At 36.7% G+C, this 18118-nt stretch overlaps 1 protein-coding gene across 4 annotated transcripts in view; it reads left to right on the top strand.

Annotated features, from left to right (window-relative positions):
* MSRB3 (methionine sulfoxide reductase B3) overlaps positions 1–18118 on the top strand; it is a 180467-nt gene that overhangs the window by 27218 nt on the left and 135131 nt on the right. For all 4 annotated transcript variants that reach the window (XM_025882802.2, XM_073900707.1, XM_073900706.1 and 1 more), the window contains exon 2: positions 16939–17065. In XM_025882802.2, the coding sequence (XP_025738587.1) occupies positions 16939–17065 (127 nt within the window). The remainder of the gene's footprint in view (positions 1–16938; positions 17066–18118) is intronic.

Raw genomic sequence — 18118 nt, 5'->3', positions numbered from 1 at the left:
GCCAGTGATTAAGCCCTTTATACCTGTGACCTACCTGCTCTCTGGCCTTGGCGCCTGTTTAGAATCCTGGCAGGAATCTGCTGGATTCTCTTTCACTAACTTGCAGGAACAGTGTTTGCACATGAGATGAGTTGAGATTGGCCTTTTCCTCAATACATCCCCTCTGCACTTTGTCTAGCAGAAGCATTTCAGAGTGGGTTTCTCCTATTTCAGTTTCCAATGTGGATGCATGTTCATTTTCCTCTATACTCTCTTTTAAAAGGTATTTATTTATATTGCCACCTTTGTGTGGTAGGGTGTGTGTGTGTGTGTGTGTGGTGTGCACGTGTATCCATGTGTGTGTGTGGTGTGCACGTGTATCCATGTGTGCAGTCTCTATCTCCGCTTTTAAAAAATTCCCTCTATGCCATTTCTTTGTTTTGTGACTCTATATGAGAGTCATTTTTAATAGGTGCATTTAAATCATTTATATTTTGTTTTATCATGGACTAGGTGATGACATTCCTTGTCCTCTTGTTTTATCCTCTTTTTATGATCTTTTCCCTTTAGTTTTCAATCTTTTGCCATGTGATTTCTGTGTTTTATTTGCTTTTATATTTCATAGGGATTGGAAAGGTTGACATATTTTAGGTTCTGTGACCTTGAAAAAGTGTTCAAAAACATCATTGAGCCTAAACTAAATCTAATTATTAAATTTGAAAAAAACAGGATACAATAGCATTTGACTCTTCTCTGCAGGAGGAGTTTTGGATTCTTTTATTTTTTTCTGCTGTGGCTTTGTTAACTAAAGTGGGGCTGTAGATCCACATGCTTAATGTGGAATTGTTATTTTTATATGTTCTCCCTTTTAAGGATTATTTTTATCTTTTTCATTTAATTATGTAACATCTACTGCATTTAGTGATTACCACCATACCTTTTCCACCTCAACTTCACCATTCTTAAGGATATTTTGATTCATATATCATTTGGCTACAGTCTGTCCTTGAGGTCTTTTTTCCCCCCTGCATGCAGAATATATGCATGCATGTTTCCGGAGCTCTCCTGTTACCTGAATGTTATATAACATTTAGCCCTTTTTTGCAAAACAACATTTAATAAAAAGAATCCAATAAAGCATAATTAGGAGGCTTCAAAATGCTTGTAGAATGACTTAAATGCTAATAATAGTGTAATTATGAAATATAAAAAGTTCCTAGCATTCTGTTTAGAAGAAGAACCTAGGAACAATAGAATTTATTGGCATTCAAATGACAAATTTCTGTCAGTCACAAGGTTAGTACTTCTCAGAGTCATGTTGCAAAATTAGTTATAAATCTGAGAACAGTTTTATTCTTTGAATATGAGTGATAATGGCAGTTTTAGTTGAATTTCAACAATATTTTCTAACTCGTACTGAGATGTTCAAGTTAGAGTTGACCAAAAGTTTACTTCGTCGGATTCCTGATACATTTGCCTCATGCATGCATAAAGCTAGATCACTCTATATGATTGACTGAAACAGTTGATTGCAAAACTTGAAATTTTTTTTTGTCAAAGATAATGATTTTTTTTGGCAGTCACTAAAACATAATTATTGTAATAGAAAAATTAATCTCAAATTAATCTTAGCTGAGTTGTCTGCTAGACAATTGCCTCATTCTAACCCTGTCCAAAACTAAGCTAATTAAACCCTGTCACATATGCACACACGCACACACATGCACACATACATACACATGCTCTCTTTCACTTGCTGTCTTTATCCCTACACGATATTTCTTGCTTTTCCTCCTCGGAAAGGGGAGTAAAATTCACTGAGCAGTCTGCTAATTACTTTCAAAAACATTGTCTCATTTAATTGTTCCAAAACTTAATGAAACTAGTGTTATGATACATTATGTAGGTAAGGAAACTGAGGATCAGAGAGAGTAACTAATTTGCTCAAGATTTATCAGCTGAGCTAAGTGATGGAGTCAGAATTTGAGTCCAGTTCTGACTCTTTCCTATATACTACACTGCCTAGATACAACATAGGACTCTAGTCCTATGGGAGCTAGGACGTTATGCACAGAGAGAAGGGAAAACAGAGGAAGTGACATTTGAGTTCAGTTCAATGAAAACATTTATTGAGCCTTTATTTTACAGTGTTGTATAACACTGACTACTCTCAAGGAGTTTATAGGAGAGGCATACATAAACCTGAAACTAACACGGAGTACTAGATATAATAATAGAGGCACTGAAGTAGGAAGTAGTATAGAAGAACAACTGATTCATTTTCTCATGGAAGGGATGAGGAGAAGGGTGTGGGGACCAGCTGTAAAGGAAAGTTTCCCAGGGGAGGTGATATCTAAACTGGGTCTTGGAAGTTAAAAATGAAGAGTTCAGGGCGCCTGGGTGGCTCAGTCGGTTAAGCGACTGCCTTCGGCTCAGGTCATGATCCTGGAGTCCCGGGATTGAGTCCCACATTGGGCTCCCTGCTCGGCAGGGAGTCTGCTTCTCCCTCTGACCCTCTTCCCTCTCATGCTGTCTATCTCTCATTCTCTCTCTCAAATAAATAAATAAAATCTTTAAAAAAAATGAAGAGTTCATTCCTTATATGAGTATATGGGTGGTATGGTGACGGTAGAAAAGGTGTGTGGGAAATGATAAAGAGTTGGCTATCATCAGAACATTTATTTATTTATTTATTTATTCAAAATATACTTATTGAATGCCTGCTAGGGGTTAGTCGCTGTGTGAGATACGAGAGACAAAGTAAAGAACAAGAGAGTTCATGGAGCAAATAGCGTACCAGGGAGTGTTGATCACTGAAGTTATAGAAGTAGGAAAAGAAGAGAGCCTGAATGCCAGGAGAGATTGGTTGAATTTTCCCCTGTAGGTGCCAATGAGCATGGAAGCACATGAAGCAGGGTATTGACATGGTCAGAACTAGGAAGCAGCAGTTTTGCAACAGTAGGGGGGGTGGATGTGAGGGGAGTCAGGTTAGAGGCAGGAAGACCAGTAAGAGGCCATTACTGTATTTTAGATGAAAGACAAAAAGAAAAGGATGTATTTGAGCAATATCTTGGAAATAAATTTGGCAGCACTTAGTGTCAAGTGGATATGAATGCTTAAAATAGAGAATGATTGAGGATGACTCCCAGATTTGAATTTTAGTGGCTGGGAGTGGTTTTTAACAGGATCAGGAATATAGAATAAATTAGTAAAGAAAGAAACAAATAGAGTTTACCAATAATAAGTTGGCAAAGAGACAAACAAACAGATGAATAGTTTGAGATGCATGTGGAATACCCAGATAATAATTCTTCTTTCCCTTCTTCTCCTTCTTCTTCTTCTCTTTCTTTCTTTCTTTTTTTTTTAATTTTAAGTAGGCTCCACACCCAATGTGGAGCCCAGAGCAGGGCTTGAACTCATGACTGTGAGATCGAGACCTGAGCTGAGATCAAGAGTCCGACGCTTAACCAACTGAGCCAGTCAGGCACCCCCCAAATTCTTTTTAAAACACGATTTAATCACCTAAAATTAATTTTAAAAACCCCACTGAAGGACAAAGTAGAACATTTTGCAAAATATTTTATTTCTTTCACTATATGATCTCATTCATGACTTCTCTTCTCTCCCAAGGCCAACATGGTACCAAAGGATAGTTGATGGAGGCCATTAAAGATTTATCTCTCAGTGTAATAGAAGGAGTTCATTTTTATAAAACTTTTCCTTTATCTGCTCTATCAGATTCAAACCATAACTCATGCTATCATGAGAATTTTATTTCATAATTTTCTTACTTTCTGCAATAGAAAGTAAACTTGGAGGGAGGAATACTGAAATTCTAGTACAAGAGCAAATATTTATTTGCAGTTTCCAGTGCTAACACCTTCTGTTTTCCTGGAATGGTGGCAAAGTTCTAACTTAAAATATTTGAAACATAATTTAAGGACACATATTTTTAGGACTTATATTCAACTCATTAAAAATAGTCTTGTAGTGGTAGATATAGATACTGTAGTTTATAGTCCCAGGCATAGGATTTAGTCAGCCTACATTAGCAAGTTTTTCTTTAGATGAAATGGTCTGTTAAATGCAATTCCATCTTTTTTGTACGTATACGCTTTATTTTTATAAAAAACCTGTACATGGTTCTTGGTACATGGGAACTTAAAATGAAAAACAACCGCCTTCAACTCCACCCCTCCCCATCTCTGTCTCACTCTTATGGAGTAATGTTTTTAAATCATTCTGGCAGTTCCCTAATTTTAGTTAATATAGTTAGAGCACTATTTCTTGATTCATCTATTTTATATGCTATCCAGTCATGAAAAGTAAGGGTCTGTCTCTGCTCTTTCTAATCTAGTCTGTCTACCACTGCTTATTGTTCTATTGACTTTTAAATTTCCCTATTGTTCACTTTTGTAACAATAAATAATATATTTGCTCATCAGCTTTTGATAGGCTACTGCGAAGCAGTTGTGACAAAGATTCCAAGGAGAGTGACTTACATAAGCAGCAGTTTATTTTTCTCCCACAGTAGCCCGGGGTAAGTAATAGCCCACAGTTGGATGGATTGGAATAGCTTTGCTTCATGACCTCTTAAGTCTGTCTTCCCCCTCAAGTAGCTTCCTTCTCAGGGTCCAGGCATGCTGCCACAGTTGTGGCTGTTTCCCAGAGCAAGAGGGTGCCTGAAGTAGTGACTTTGTAAAATAGGAGATTCGATCTTTCTCGGCTTATATTCCATTGGCCAACACTGAGTATCATGGTCTCAGCAAGGGAGGCTGAGAAATGTAGCTGTGTATTCAGCTAAAATTTCAGAGGGTTCTCTTACCAACACAAAGAAGGAAGAATGGATTCCAAGAGTCAATTAGCATTTTCTAGTCTAGTTAGTATCTCCTAACACTACTTTAAGATGAGGGTCCTGATACTCTTACCCCTTTCTCTACCTTTCTTTCTGGCCTTGTACATTTTGTTAGCTACATAACTCTTCTTTTTGTTTTAAAATGTGATGTTACTAATGTTTACCTTCTCTTCTGAAACCACAGTCAAATCTTTGTATATAGGTGGTCTTTAAAAGTGTATATTGTTAATTCTATACCTATTGTTTACTTATTATTTACTTTAAGGTCAAAAAAAGTGAGCTATTGCTGTAATTCCTTCTCCTTAGGTCCAGTGATCTCTGTTCCACTAGAATGGATATACATTTTTCTAGCATCATGGCAAATGGATTGTTTTTTTATTTCTCAGTTTTTCATAGATTGATTTAAATCAGGGCACTGTTTTTCTAAGGTCTGCATCTGGGCAGTGACTTGTTTATTCAGTAAGAGAATCAGCACTGAATATGGTGAGTGCTCAGGGAGCTTTCGGTCATTTCAGGAAATGAGATCTTTGTATTCAGTCATTTTATTGTGACTGGGAACTACTCAGTTAGTTTTGCAGCTGAGTGAAAACTTTAGTCTTGAAGGGTTTGTATGGGTTTGTTATCTCCAGGTGATCCAAGGTGAAGTAGGTCTCCCCTAGCCTTTAATATCTGAATATGAGAGGAGAGCCATGTTTTCTGACCAAGGTAAGAATCTCTTTGGGGTATTTAGAAATAGAAGGGATGACTAATCAGAGAGATCCTGGGATTTTCGAGGTGGTCTCATTGACTTTGTCACTGGACTTCTCACCCTTCCAGACCCTGTTATAAACAAGGACAGCAATGTGGGAGAAGAGATTAACACAGACTTCAGTTCAAATTCTGACTCCATCATTTACTGGCTTTATGACCTCAAGCAAATTGTTCTCTGAACGTGAGATTCTGCTGGAACACATAATCCCCAAATCCCTATGGCTTAAAACACTGAAGGTTTATTTCTTGCTTGTATTGCATGTTCATTGTCAGATGAGGAGGACTCTGCCCCATGTCTTCTTACTCCAGGATCATGGTTAATAGAGCAGCCAACATCTAATTATAGAACATTGCTGGTCACTGTTGGAGAGGGAAAGAAAGTTCTGGAGAGTCTCACAGCAACAATCAAGTACTGTGGCTTAGAAGTGACACACATTATCATTTATGTTCACAACTTACTGCCCAGAACTAATGACATGGCCTCACCCAATCACAGAGGGGCCAGGAAGTGCATTCCTTACTTGCCTGAAAAACAGAGAGCCAGAAATGTTGGGCAAATAGCACTAATGCTTCCCTCAGGGTCGATAGGAGGATTAGATGATATATACCCCCATACAAAATCACCTGGTGCACGTGCTCAAAAATGATGATCATTAATAGTAATATCAAGTAAGATGTATGCATGCAAAATATTTGAATAATATTTTAAAGTGCTACTAAAGATTCTTTCTTGTAAGCTATAAAAGACTATATTATGATATATATGAACATGCCTGTAAATTAGAACACAGTGTGCAAATGCAAGTTGATGTTATGCAATAGATATTAGAAGATGCAGAATTAGAGCTGGATTCAGGGTTGGAGCTAGATCTTTACATGGTTGAAGTTGTAAGAGTAAGTGAGATCTATAAGAAAGAGATTAAATCGTGAGAAATACAGAGGGTACTGAAGGGTAGCCCTGGAGCATAATCAGTTTGAAAATCAGAAGCAAATACAACATGAAATAGAGAAGTAATTTCTGGAAAGGAGGAAGAAAATGATACTGTGTAGTATCATAGAAAAAGTCAAATGAAGAATGTTTTCAATAAGGAAAGTCACTATATAAAATGTTTTGGGGAGACAATGACATTCAGTTCTGCAAATTCCATGGGGGGTATTAACAAATAATCAGTAGAGAATGTTACTTAAAGTAGGGAAGGAATAGCAATATTCAGAGGTATCTGTGTGCTAGGTGCTCCACTTAGCACGCTTGCAGGGAAGCTCTTGTAAACTCCATGTTTACAGCTGAGATTTCCAAAGCTCGGAGCAAAACTTGCCGAATGAAATCTAACTAGTCAGTGAGAAAGTTTGAATTTAAACTCAAGTACTAGAAAAGCAAACCAAAACTGTACTGTGTAAACACAACAGAATGAAACAGTCATACTGAAAAAATCTGAAGGCATTTTTTTGTGGTAGTCAAAAATGATTTATGTGGCTTTTGCTTTCTTGTTGGCACTTTTTAAATATTAAGAAAGACTTTTTAGATGAAACACATATATAATGTAGAAACTATGAGCTGTGAAATCAATGTATATTTTAGTAGAAAAAGATTTGTGTTTTATATTGGAGTTAGAAGTCATAAAATATTACTGTGAGAATGAATAAATCTCTGTATTTAACTAGATGCTTTTCAAAGCAGGAAGCCTGAAAAAAAAAAAAACATTTAGTAAAGTTACAATTAGCATCAGAAGATGGACTTTTGTCCATAAATCTATTTTAATTATACCATTGATGTACCTTAATTGACACGGTGTAGCCTTTGCGTTGTCAATATTAAGTACAATTCTTTATGTCCTTTTCTTACTTTTTATGCGAACTGAATAATAAAGAAAATGTAGATGCTGCAGTATGTAGACCAGAGAGATTTTAGCCTAGTATTTTCTCCAACTGGCTGGCTGACCTTTGATACATCTCTTTATCTCTCTTTTGCTGTTTACAAAATAAGAGGTTTGGATCAGTTCATTGTTTATCCCACTTTTTTTCCACTGAGATACACATGATGGGTGGTATTTCATGAGCAACATACTCACAGTCATATGGCAGATTGTGATTATAGACTTGAGGAACAATGGTCTAGGCTGCATATTTCTAGTGTGAATTCTAACTCCACTCTTCTCTCTCCCACTCAAGAATTCATGTCAGAAAACAAAACGAGGGTGACATTGTTAAATACATCCTAGTTGTTTTCTTAAAAACCTTATTTTCAAACTTTGGCATCTAAAATTTTAATTTTAATTTTTTTTAATTTTTTTTAAAGATTTTATTTATTTATTAGAGAGAGAGAATGAGAGACAGAGAGCATGAGAGGGAGGAGGGTCAGAGGGAGAAGCAGACTCCCTGCTTAGCAGGGAGCCCGATGTGGGACTCGATCCCGGGACTCCAGGATCATGACCTGAGCTGAAGGCAGTCGCCTAACCAACTGAGCCACCCAGGAGCCCTGAAATTTTAATTTTTAACAAATTACTTGTGAAACACCTCATAAATAATATTTTACCTGTGGTGGGTGGTAACTTCATGTTCAAAAATTGATGTATTAGGTGTTCTCCAAATATTTTTTTTTCTAGTTCTAAATCTATTTAGTGATACAATTCTGTTATTCTCAAGCATTTACAAAAAGTCTAATTCTTTGGTTGTTCTATTTGCAGCTTTTTATTGGTAGAAATTACATGAATTAATAGTGCCATGTACATGATATAGGTTAAAAAATGTTGAGTGAATTTATCAACAAGTTAATTTTCCTTTCCTAGATATAACACTAATTCAGAATTTGTTTTCTTGTCCCTTAGTAGGACATGTACTTTTGTGTATTTCAAAGATCGTGCTGAGAAAATTGGGTTGTAGCATTCTGATCGTTACTTTCAGAAATCTGTCATGACTATTCTCTTCCCTTTGATAAAATAGGTTAAACTTTTGCGTTTGTCCACAGACTAAATGAAATAGGAAATGTACTAATTACCTTGAGAAGTAGTAAGAAGTCTAAAGAAACTACTATTTTCTAACCATTTGTTGTTTCTTAAACATTATGGGAAAAATTATACATGTATTTCTCTGTTCATGTTCATTTATTCCACCAATATTTATTGACTATTTACTGTGCTGGCTACATGCCAAGCAATGTGCTAGACTCATGGTTCTTACAGTGTGGGCTGAGGACGCTTAGAGTCTCTGAGACCCTTTCACGGGAATCACAAAGTGAAAACTATTTTCCTACTAATGCTAAGACATTATTTTCCTTTTTCATTGTGTTGACATTTGCACTGATGTTGGAAAAGCAAAAGTGGGTAACACTGCTGGTGTCTCAGTATGAATCAAGGTAGTGGCAACAAACTTTATTAGTAGTCATTCTATTCTTTATTAACATACACATGGAGGGGCAAGCCATTTTCCCAATAAGAATGTCCTTGATGAAGTAGTAACATTTATATTAATTTTATTAAATCTTGATCTTGAGTACATATCTTTGTAACATTCTGTGTGAAGTAGTGGGAAATACACTTCTATGAAAACTTCTACCTTCCAAAGAACAGTGGTTGTTTCCAGGCAAAGCGCTCAAACTGTGGTTATTTAGACTTGGATGCTTGGCATGCATTTTCTTAATGAATGAAGTGATTCTGTCACTTTAAGGAAAACAACTGTCAGTATTTGTTGGCAATGGTAAATTCGAGCTTGCAAGGTAAAAAATAAAGTTTTGGAAAACTTGTGTTTACCTCTGTGAGCTTGTTTGATAGCTTCTCAATATTTAAAGACTTTTCTGATGAAATCAGTGGTGATATTAATGAATATGATTTTTGATATTGGTAATGAAATGTGTCAACTTATGAAAGATCTGTATAACCCAGTGAACCCTTATATATTTTTTTAAGATTTTATTTATTTATTTGACAGAGAGAGAGACACAGCGAGAGAGGGAACACAAACAGGGGGAGTGGGAGAGGGAGAAGCAGGCTTCCCCTTGAGCAGGGAGCCCGATGCGGGGCTCAATTCCTGGACCCTGGGAACATGACCTGAGCCGAAGGCAGAGGCTTAACGACTGGGCCCCACAGGCACCCTGAAGCCATGTTTTTTAAGTGAACATTGCATGATGTCACAAAATCATGCAACGTTAAAAGATCCATTCAAAATGTAAGATAGATCATTGAGTTTTAATGTAATTGTATGAAAAGTTTATTGACAATAGTTTCAGACTATCATTTGTTGAGTTTTGGTATAGTGTCCAAGAAGAATATCTGCAGTTCTCTGAAAAAGTTATTAAAATATTCCTGCCTTTTCTAAGAACTTACGTGAATGAGGCAAGATTTTATTCATATATATAGTTACCAAAACAACATATCACAACAGATTGAATGCAAAAGTAGACATGAGAATCCAGTTGTTTTTTTGTTGTTGTTAAGCCTGATATAAAAGAGATTTGCAAAAATAAAAAACTCATATTTTGGATAATATAGTTATTTTTCACTAAAAATGTCATTTAAGGGGTGCCTGGGTGACTCAGTTGGTTAAGTGACTGCCTTCGGCTCAGGTCATGATCCCGGAGTCCCGGGATCGAGTCCTGCATCAGGCTCCCTGCTCAGTGGGGAGTCTGCTTCTCCCTCTGACCCTCCCCCCTCTCATGTACTCTCTCTTTCATTCTCGCTCTCTCAAATAAATAAATCTTAAAAAAAGAAAAATAAAAATGTCATTTAAACATGTATTTTTTAATGGAATAAGCAAATATTTTTTAAATTACTCAGTTTTAATTTTCAATATAGTAAATATTGATAGGTATAACCATATAAACAAAAGGCATCTTGAGTCCTGGATAGTTTTTAGGAATGTAAGGAGATTCTGAGATCAAAAGTTAAAAAATGGCTAACCCCAGAGATACATATTTTTTAAAGAAGTTCTTTATGCAGCTTTTCTTTGGTTCCCAACACCACCATGTCCCTGCCACTCCCCTCCCCCTAAGTTGGAAACAATATTTCTTTCCCTGCAATTCCATGTATTTTATTTCTACCTCTATTAAGACATTTAGGGTATGTGTTATATTTCCGTCTAGGCTAGTATAGTTTTTGATAGCACAGACTATATCTTACATCTTTGCATATTCATCAGCTCTTAATACATTTCTTTCAATAGGAATTTACATGGATAAAGTGAGTAATTTTTATAAATTCCTTATCTTAAAAGTGTGATCTCTGAATGGTTTGGAAGATTGATTTAGAATTTTGAATAACCAGGGTTCTGGCTGTTTCTTCTTTGCTTAACAAAAGGGATGTCCAATTCTAGCTAATGGTCTGTTGGTTGCAAGAAGTAAATGACTAACTGAACAAGTCATTCAACAAACATTAGTTGAACATAAACTGTACCAGGCACTGTGCTGATAAGAGCAATATTTTTATAGAACTTTATAGTAGACATTTAGATTAGCAGTTCCCAAATGCTGGCCCATGATGAAGTTTCTTCTTTTCATAGTGAAATGAGAAAGACAAAAATAATGAAAAAATTTCCCCACAAAACTAAATATATTCTATTCAAAAGATTATTTTCCTCATTCTTGGTGTTAATAGTCTTAATTTTCTGATACTATGGTGAGACTAGGGTTTGGGGCTTTTTGTTTTTATTTTGTCCTTATTTGACAAAATTCAAATTTGTCAGCTCTCTGTTGACCCCAGTGGTTATCGGGGGATATTTTACTAGCCTGTGGAAAACTAATGTAGACATTCCTTTGGCATTTGTTGGAAAGAGATTTGACCTTTAGGTTTGACACTTTAAATCCACTAGGATGATCAGCTCATTTATTCTGGAGCTAATTATCAACTTTGTGAGGTCTCTGGATTCCCTGTATATACCATCTTTCTTTGGCAGTTTATTGTTCAACTGCAAGGAAAAAAGTAAAAGGAAATAAAAATAAACTCAAACCAAAATACCAACAAACTAATTTTAGTCAAATTTTTGGATGGCAGAGTTCTGGGGGGGGGGGAAGATGGAGAAGTAAAAATTTTTGATCAAAATAGGGCATTTGAATTATCTTTGGATCTCAAATCAGATTGCATTTTCAACTTCCCACCTCTTTATAGGAACTGCTAATTCCTGTGAAAGAACCAACTGGTTTTAGTTCAAATTATCCCCTTTAAGCACCAATAGCAGTTGAGATGGCAGAGATGGCAAGGTGGGAAATGGTGATCCATGCGATCAGTCATATATGTAGTCACTCTTTCACTCAGTACATCATGGCTATTGGGTGCCAGGTACTGGGATACAAAGACGAGAAAGGTACCGTCTTTCTGCCTAGGAACTGTATAATCTAGAAGAGGGAGACAGAGACATAAGCAATCAGTGCCCTGAAAATTGTTGTAGGGGATGTGATCGCATGCTGGTCCCTCCGTGGGGACCAGAATGGGAGAGGTTAGGAGTGGAGACAAGGAGAGTAAGGATACAGAATGAAGAAAGACGTGGAGGTTTTTCTATGGTCAAAACCATTTGAGAGGCACCAGTTGAGACAAGTTAAGCAGGTATTTACTAGAACGCCTCTTGGATTCTTTTTATTGGGTAGCATTTCCACAACTATTTGACTACAGACTTGTTTGAAAGGGTATCTCCTATTTCTTAGAACAGGGTTTGAGAAACCCTGAAATATGCATTGGGGAATCATCAAAAAGTTTTAATCAGAAAATTAGACAATTATCTAATCGAATTCTTTTTTTTTTTAAGATTTTGTTTATTTATTTGATGGAGGGAGACACAGCAAGAGAGGGAACACAAGCAGGGGGAGTGGGAGAGGGAGAAGAAGGCTTCCTGTGGAGCATGGAGCCTGATGTGGGGCTCGATCCTAGGACCTTGGGATCATGACCTGAGCCAAAGGCAGATGCCTAACCAACTGAGCCACCCAGGCGCCCCAATCTAATTCTATTCTTAATACATACTGTGTTACTGCTCATTAGGTGTTGTTCAACCAGTGTTTTAAAACACCAGATTATTTCCAAAATGATGTACTAGATATTCTGGGAAATGAAAAAGATGCATAGGACATGTGTCTGGCATTAAAAACATAACATGTTGATTATTTATAAATGTTACTCCGCTATGCAATTATTTGCATCAAATACAAAAGTGAGGAAGTTGAGGATAAATTCGGAGAATTAGAGATTTTCTGAGTGGTTCTCACTCAGGGCTAATTTCTACAGGGTGTTTAATGCTAATTCTTTCCTCAAAGATTGTCAGTCCTCAGATGCATGTGCTTCTCTTGCCTCTTTTTTGGACTAGGATGGTTTCTGGCTAGGGTTCTCACCCAAGCGGCTCAGGGAGTATAAAAGGAAGAAAGCTTCCAAATCGAAACTTGAATTTTGTGGGGGGGGCCATGGCGGGGGTGTGTAGCTGTTGGGTTTTTTGGCCTCAAAAGTACTATATTATCAACATATTGAAGCTTTGGTATATTCAAATGGAGTCAATTCTAGGCATCTTTAGGAAATGTCCTAAAGGTGTATCCAAGGAGTTTAGAGAAAAATTTTGAAAGTGAAAGAGAAAGGGAAGTTGCATCTGGTGGAACAGAAAGAGCAAATCTAGAAATCTGAGAATGTCTCAGACTTTTTTCTTCCTTAACTCCTTACTTTTTTCTCTTAGTGTCAAGGGAGAGAAACTTCAAATAATCTTCTTGAATTAATTGAATCCTTATTAAATGTTTGTTATCAGTCACTTTATCTAGTAGGGAAACAAAGAGTCAGAGTATTTAGAGTGAGTTGGTCCAGCCTCAGGCTCTTCATTGCCAGTTGTGTCATGGTCCAGAGCACTGGTCCTGGAGCTCGATGGCCTTTGTTCAAATCTATTAAATCCACTTCAGCAACTCTTTTTTTTTAAATTTTTTATTGTTATGTTAATCACCATATATTACATAATTTGTTTTGGTGTACTGTTCCATGATTCATTGTTTGTTCATAACACCCAGTGCTCCATGCAGAACGTGCCCTCCTCAATACCCATCACCAGGCTAACCCATCCCCCCACCCTCCTCCCCTCCAGAAACCTCAGTTTGTTTTTCAGAGTCCATCATCTCTCCTGGTTCGTCTCCCCCTCTGACTTACTCCCCTTCATTCTTCAACTCTTGAGAGCTGGTGCTCCGCCCGCCCGGATCCCCCAGGGAGGGAGGAGAGCCTCGCTGGGTGTGACCCAAGGTTTTTCTTCAGCATATTCTATTATCTTGGTGCTCAGAGCATATGTCAAGTGAATTCTGTGTTTCTGGCAGGTTATTATGCACTGAACTAGTGTGGTAAAATAAAAACTATAATAAAGCTGTACCAGACTCTTAAACAAACAAATCTATTAATTATCATTCAGTCCAGTTACGTAAGGGCCCTGGTCCTCAGTGGCTCTAGGATTTTAGTCAAATTACTTAACCTGGCTATGCCTCAGTCTTTACATCTAAAAATGGAAAATGATAGTATGCATCTCATAAGGCCTCCAGGCTTTAAAGAGCTAATAAACTGAAGTATTTAGGATAGTCCCTGCCACATGCTAAGGCTTTCATCAACAGTTATCCTTAGGATATCTTTATCCTACCATTTTTGTTAGGGTGATAACTTACTGTGGAAACACATCAAAGAGTAGTAAGTTTTGTGGCCTAAAAAAGATTCTGTCTTTGGAGACCCTAAATAGGATTGAGTGTAAATGGACTGTTAGAAATATCTAATTCATATAATTTTAAAATATAGCAAATATTTGTACATGTAAATAATAATAATAGCTAACATTTGCTGAGCATATACTATGTGCAAGGAGTTGTTCCAAGTACTTTTTACCAATTCGTTTATTTTAGAGTTGAGGGAACTGAGGCACTGAGGGGGTAAGCAGTTTGTCCAAGGTAACACAACTAGTTAGGGGCAGGGCCAGGGTTACCACCCAGGGCATCTGACCCCAGAGCTCACACACATCCACTGTGATAGCCCATCTTTTGTGCAAATATGTTCTGTATTTTAGATCACTTTGTCAAAATGTTTAATTTCATTTACTGCAAACGGAAGTGGAAAACATTAAAAATTGTGTTAAATCATTTCAGCATAAAGATATTTCTTTTTCTGTTCTAGAGAAGTGTTGCTCTTGGCTTCACATGTTAGAGCCATATTAATAACTGTGATTCTTTTGTTCCACTGATGGATAAGATTATGTGTTGGATTTCACCAAGGTGTCCAGATGCATGCGTCCATTTTTTAGAACTGTTTTTCACTTTACATTTTAGTGACATATTTTCAGAGTAGTGTGTAAGTAATGTCACTTTATGTGCATTTTGCAAAATTAGCTGCTTTTTCTGCTCTCATTAGGATTAAGACATTAAAAAAATTAGGGCTATATCAAATCCTAGCCTGTGAAATGTGTGCTTTGCAGGATTTTAAAATAGAGACCATTGTGATGAATCATGCTTTTTGCATTCTTCAGTGTAAAAAGACTAGACTGCTCTAAAATTACCGATCATTTTAGTTGCTGCACTTTCTTGGTGCTAAGTAACAGTTTATGGGTTCTCTTTTAAAGAAAACTGGGCAAAACTAATTTGCCACTAGATGGAGCCCTGGCTATTTGGGTAGAAATAAATGCAAGAGCCTGGACATTAAATCACACTAGTCATATCACGCTGGAGGGCCCCTGGTATTTGAGGCCCTCAGCTTTTAATTGTAGAATGCATCTTTGTTCTTTGCCTGACCTGCAGAGTGACATCACTCCCTTTCTTCCTGTGTGCTGGCTTTGACACAAGCCAGATGGCTGAGGCCATCGGTAGGCGCGCAGGCCGCCTGGTACAGCAGTTGATGAAACAGAATAGGAAGACGTTTTATGGTCAGCTGTGGGAGCACAATGAGGCTGCAGCTTTGCTAAGTAATTATGTTTATCGTGCACACTTTATTCCTCTCAGAGAAGGTCACCAGGAAAAAAAATACATTTTTATTTATAGTGTTGTTAGGTATAGACCTTTGATCTTTTATTAGTCAGTAGTCTGCTCCAAAGGAATGCTCTTTTCCCTGCTCTGCAGTCACTCGTGAAAATGACATGTTTATTTATGTTTAATGGTTCTTTTCAGCTGTGCATTGTGATAGTTACCTTCCCTCTTCCTCCCTTTTGTTTCTAGTTGGTAACACAAAAATGTTTTAGTTTTGTAGTGAGTTTAGTTTGGAGAAGTCAGAGTTCAGGTATGTTAATACAAGCAGATTTCTGTCAGATGTACTCCAGAGTGATTTGGTAAAATATATTACTGTTTATTATGTGTTTGTTCTTTAAGGATGTCAGAAGAGACCAGGAACAGACTTTTATTCTGGGGGGATGAGGGCCAGGAAATGAATAAGACATTCATTTTACATCCATTTTTGGACATGTAGTGATTAAGGTTCACTTATAATGCCAATTTAAAATAAATTATTTAAAGTATTAGCCTAGTCTTTTCCATCTTCATTTGAAGTTAATCTTTAGCAATTGAAAGATTGTACAAAACTTTAAGAAAATCCTAACTGAACTTTTCTCTGAAGTTTAACACACACAATTTTGAGATTCTTCCATGTAGATTCATTTCCAAAACCTTTAAAAATATTTTTACCCTTTTTAAAGTTAAGTTTTAAAATTATTCACAGAATTGACCTTGAAATTATAAATGATAAAATTGAATTAAAATTCATATTTGCTATGCTTTGCTCAAACTTAACACTTTCTAAAGTGAAGTCTCCTAGTTGTCTGTAGGTTACTTGGTTCTCTATTAAAAAGAAAAAAACTAACAAAAGGCATCTCTTAATCTTCCAATATTTTATAGTCTTCTCCAGGGAGGGAGATTTACAAATAATTGCTGGAAGGAGGCAGCATGGTGTAAGGAAAGAACATGGCTTTGCAGTGAGATTTAACAGGGTTTTCTAATCCTTTTTCCACTGGTTATTTGCTTTGTGCCCTTGGACCTTTGAGCCTCCATTCCTCACATATTATTGGGGGATAAAACCTACCTCATAGGTTTATTGTAAGAATTAAATGATACAATGTGTATATTGGGCCCCAGACAGTTCCTGTCACATGGTACGAACTCACTCCATAAATGCTAATTCTTTTCAAATGTTTTAAACTTCGTCTCTTTTCTGACCTCTTGCAAAGTGTGTTCACAGATTACACTTTTATATCATGTGTATTTTATTCATAAGATATAAATAAGTCTGGGTTGAAAGTAAGCTCACCATCTAAAAAATAGGCATTTGCAATTTATTACCACTGTGTGTATGGGTTCAGTTCCAGATAAAACTGTAACCATCAATTGTGCAATGAATGTGTTTAACATTTGTGATGTTTTAATTTGTTTTTGTTTTCTTTTTTCTCCTACTCAGCTCTTGCCCCTGTTCTTTGCCTCTCGTTCTGTTGGTGAAGATATCACAGTGATGTCTGCATTCAACCTGCTGCATTTGGTGACAAAGAGCCAGCCAGTAGCCCTGCGAGCCTGTGGGCTTCCCTCAGGTTGCTGCTTCTTGTCCTGTACATAGTGAGGGCACTGGTCTGGGGGGTGTTTCTGCTGCAGGAAATGATACACCAGAATGCTTTGCTAAATTCCGTTTTCTTTCACTTGGGCCCTAATTTGAAGACGGAAATCGGTTATAAATCACCACTCTACTTTGAATAACATTCATTTCCACAGTCCTTATAACCCTTGGAAACATTGTCCAGTTTCTTTGCTCAGTCTGTAATTGTCATTAATATTTCATGATATCTTCTTGTTCTTTAATGCACACTACACATCTGAAAATCATAATGTTCATAAGAGGCTGGCAGTCTTCATAAGAAACTGCCCCAAATCACACAAACAGGATATTCATCTTGTTCAGGATAATGAAAATGCTTTTCATTCCACATGTGGCCATTACTTTGGGAAAGGAAAAATGAAAATGAACAACTTTAGTATAATAAAGTCACTTATTTATTATAGTTAAAAAGAAATGATGAAATAAACAAAATCATGTGTCAACTGGTTCTTAATTTAGAACCACTATATTTTAAAAAATGTGATTCTATGGATGTACACAAGTGAAGCATGAAAGTCCAAAATTTCAGTATGTGACTATAGTGTAAAGTTAATATTTTAATTTTATTATGAAAATCACAATGGTCAGATATTTTCTGTGAACATTATTTTCAATATTATTTATATTTTCCATTAATGTATATGTCTCTATTACTATATTGTATAGAGAATTTAATTCCAGCTCATTAAACATTCATTGAATATTAACTATGTGTGCCAGGCATCGTGTGAAGCAGTGAGGCTACAATGATGAACAAGATCAGGCTGATTTCTTTCACTAGCAAAAGGTGGAAGTGGCATCGTGTGAGGACCGTTGAACCTTATGGTGACAGGACTAAGTAAGTGGTGTTTGTACCTGGGGTGTTAGGGGAATTAAGAGAAGGATGGCCCTAGCCCTTGGGTTAGGAGCAAAATTTTTCTAAAGGAGGGAAGGTCTCTGAGGTTTAAAGAAGGACTGTATGGGGGATATAGTTTTTAAGCTGAACCCAGTT

Source organism: Callorhinus ursinus, unplaced genomic scaffold, assembly GCF_003265705.2.
Source record: "Callorhinus ursinus isolate GAN/ISIS: 27379988/994484 unplaced genomic scaffold, GSC_fseal_2.0 scaffold14, whole genome shotgun sequence".
NCBI lineage: Eukaryota > Metazoa > Chordata > Mammalia > Carnivora > Otariidae > Callorhinus > Callorhinus ursinus.
The sequence above is the reverse complement of the archived record's forward strand: the minus strand, read 5'-3'. Positions and strand labels throughout refer to the sequence as shown.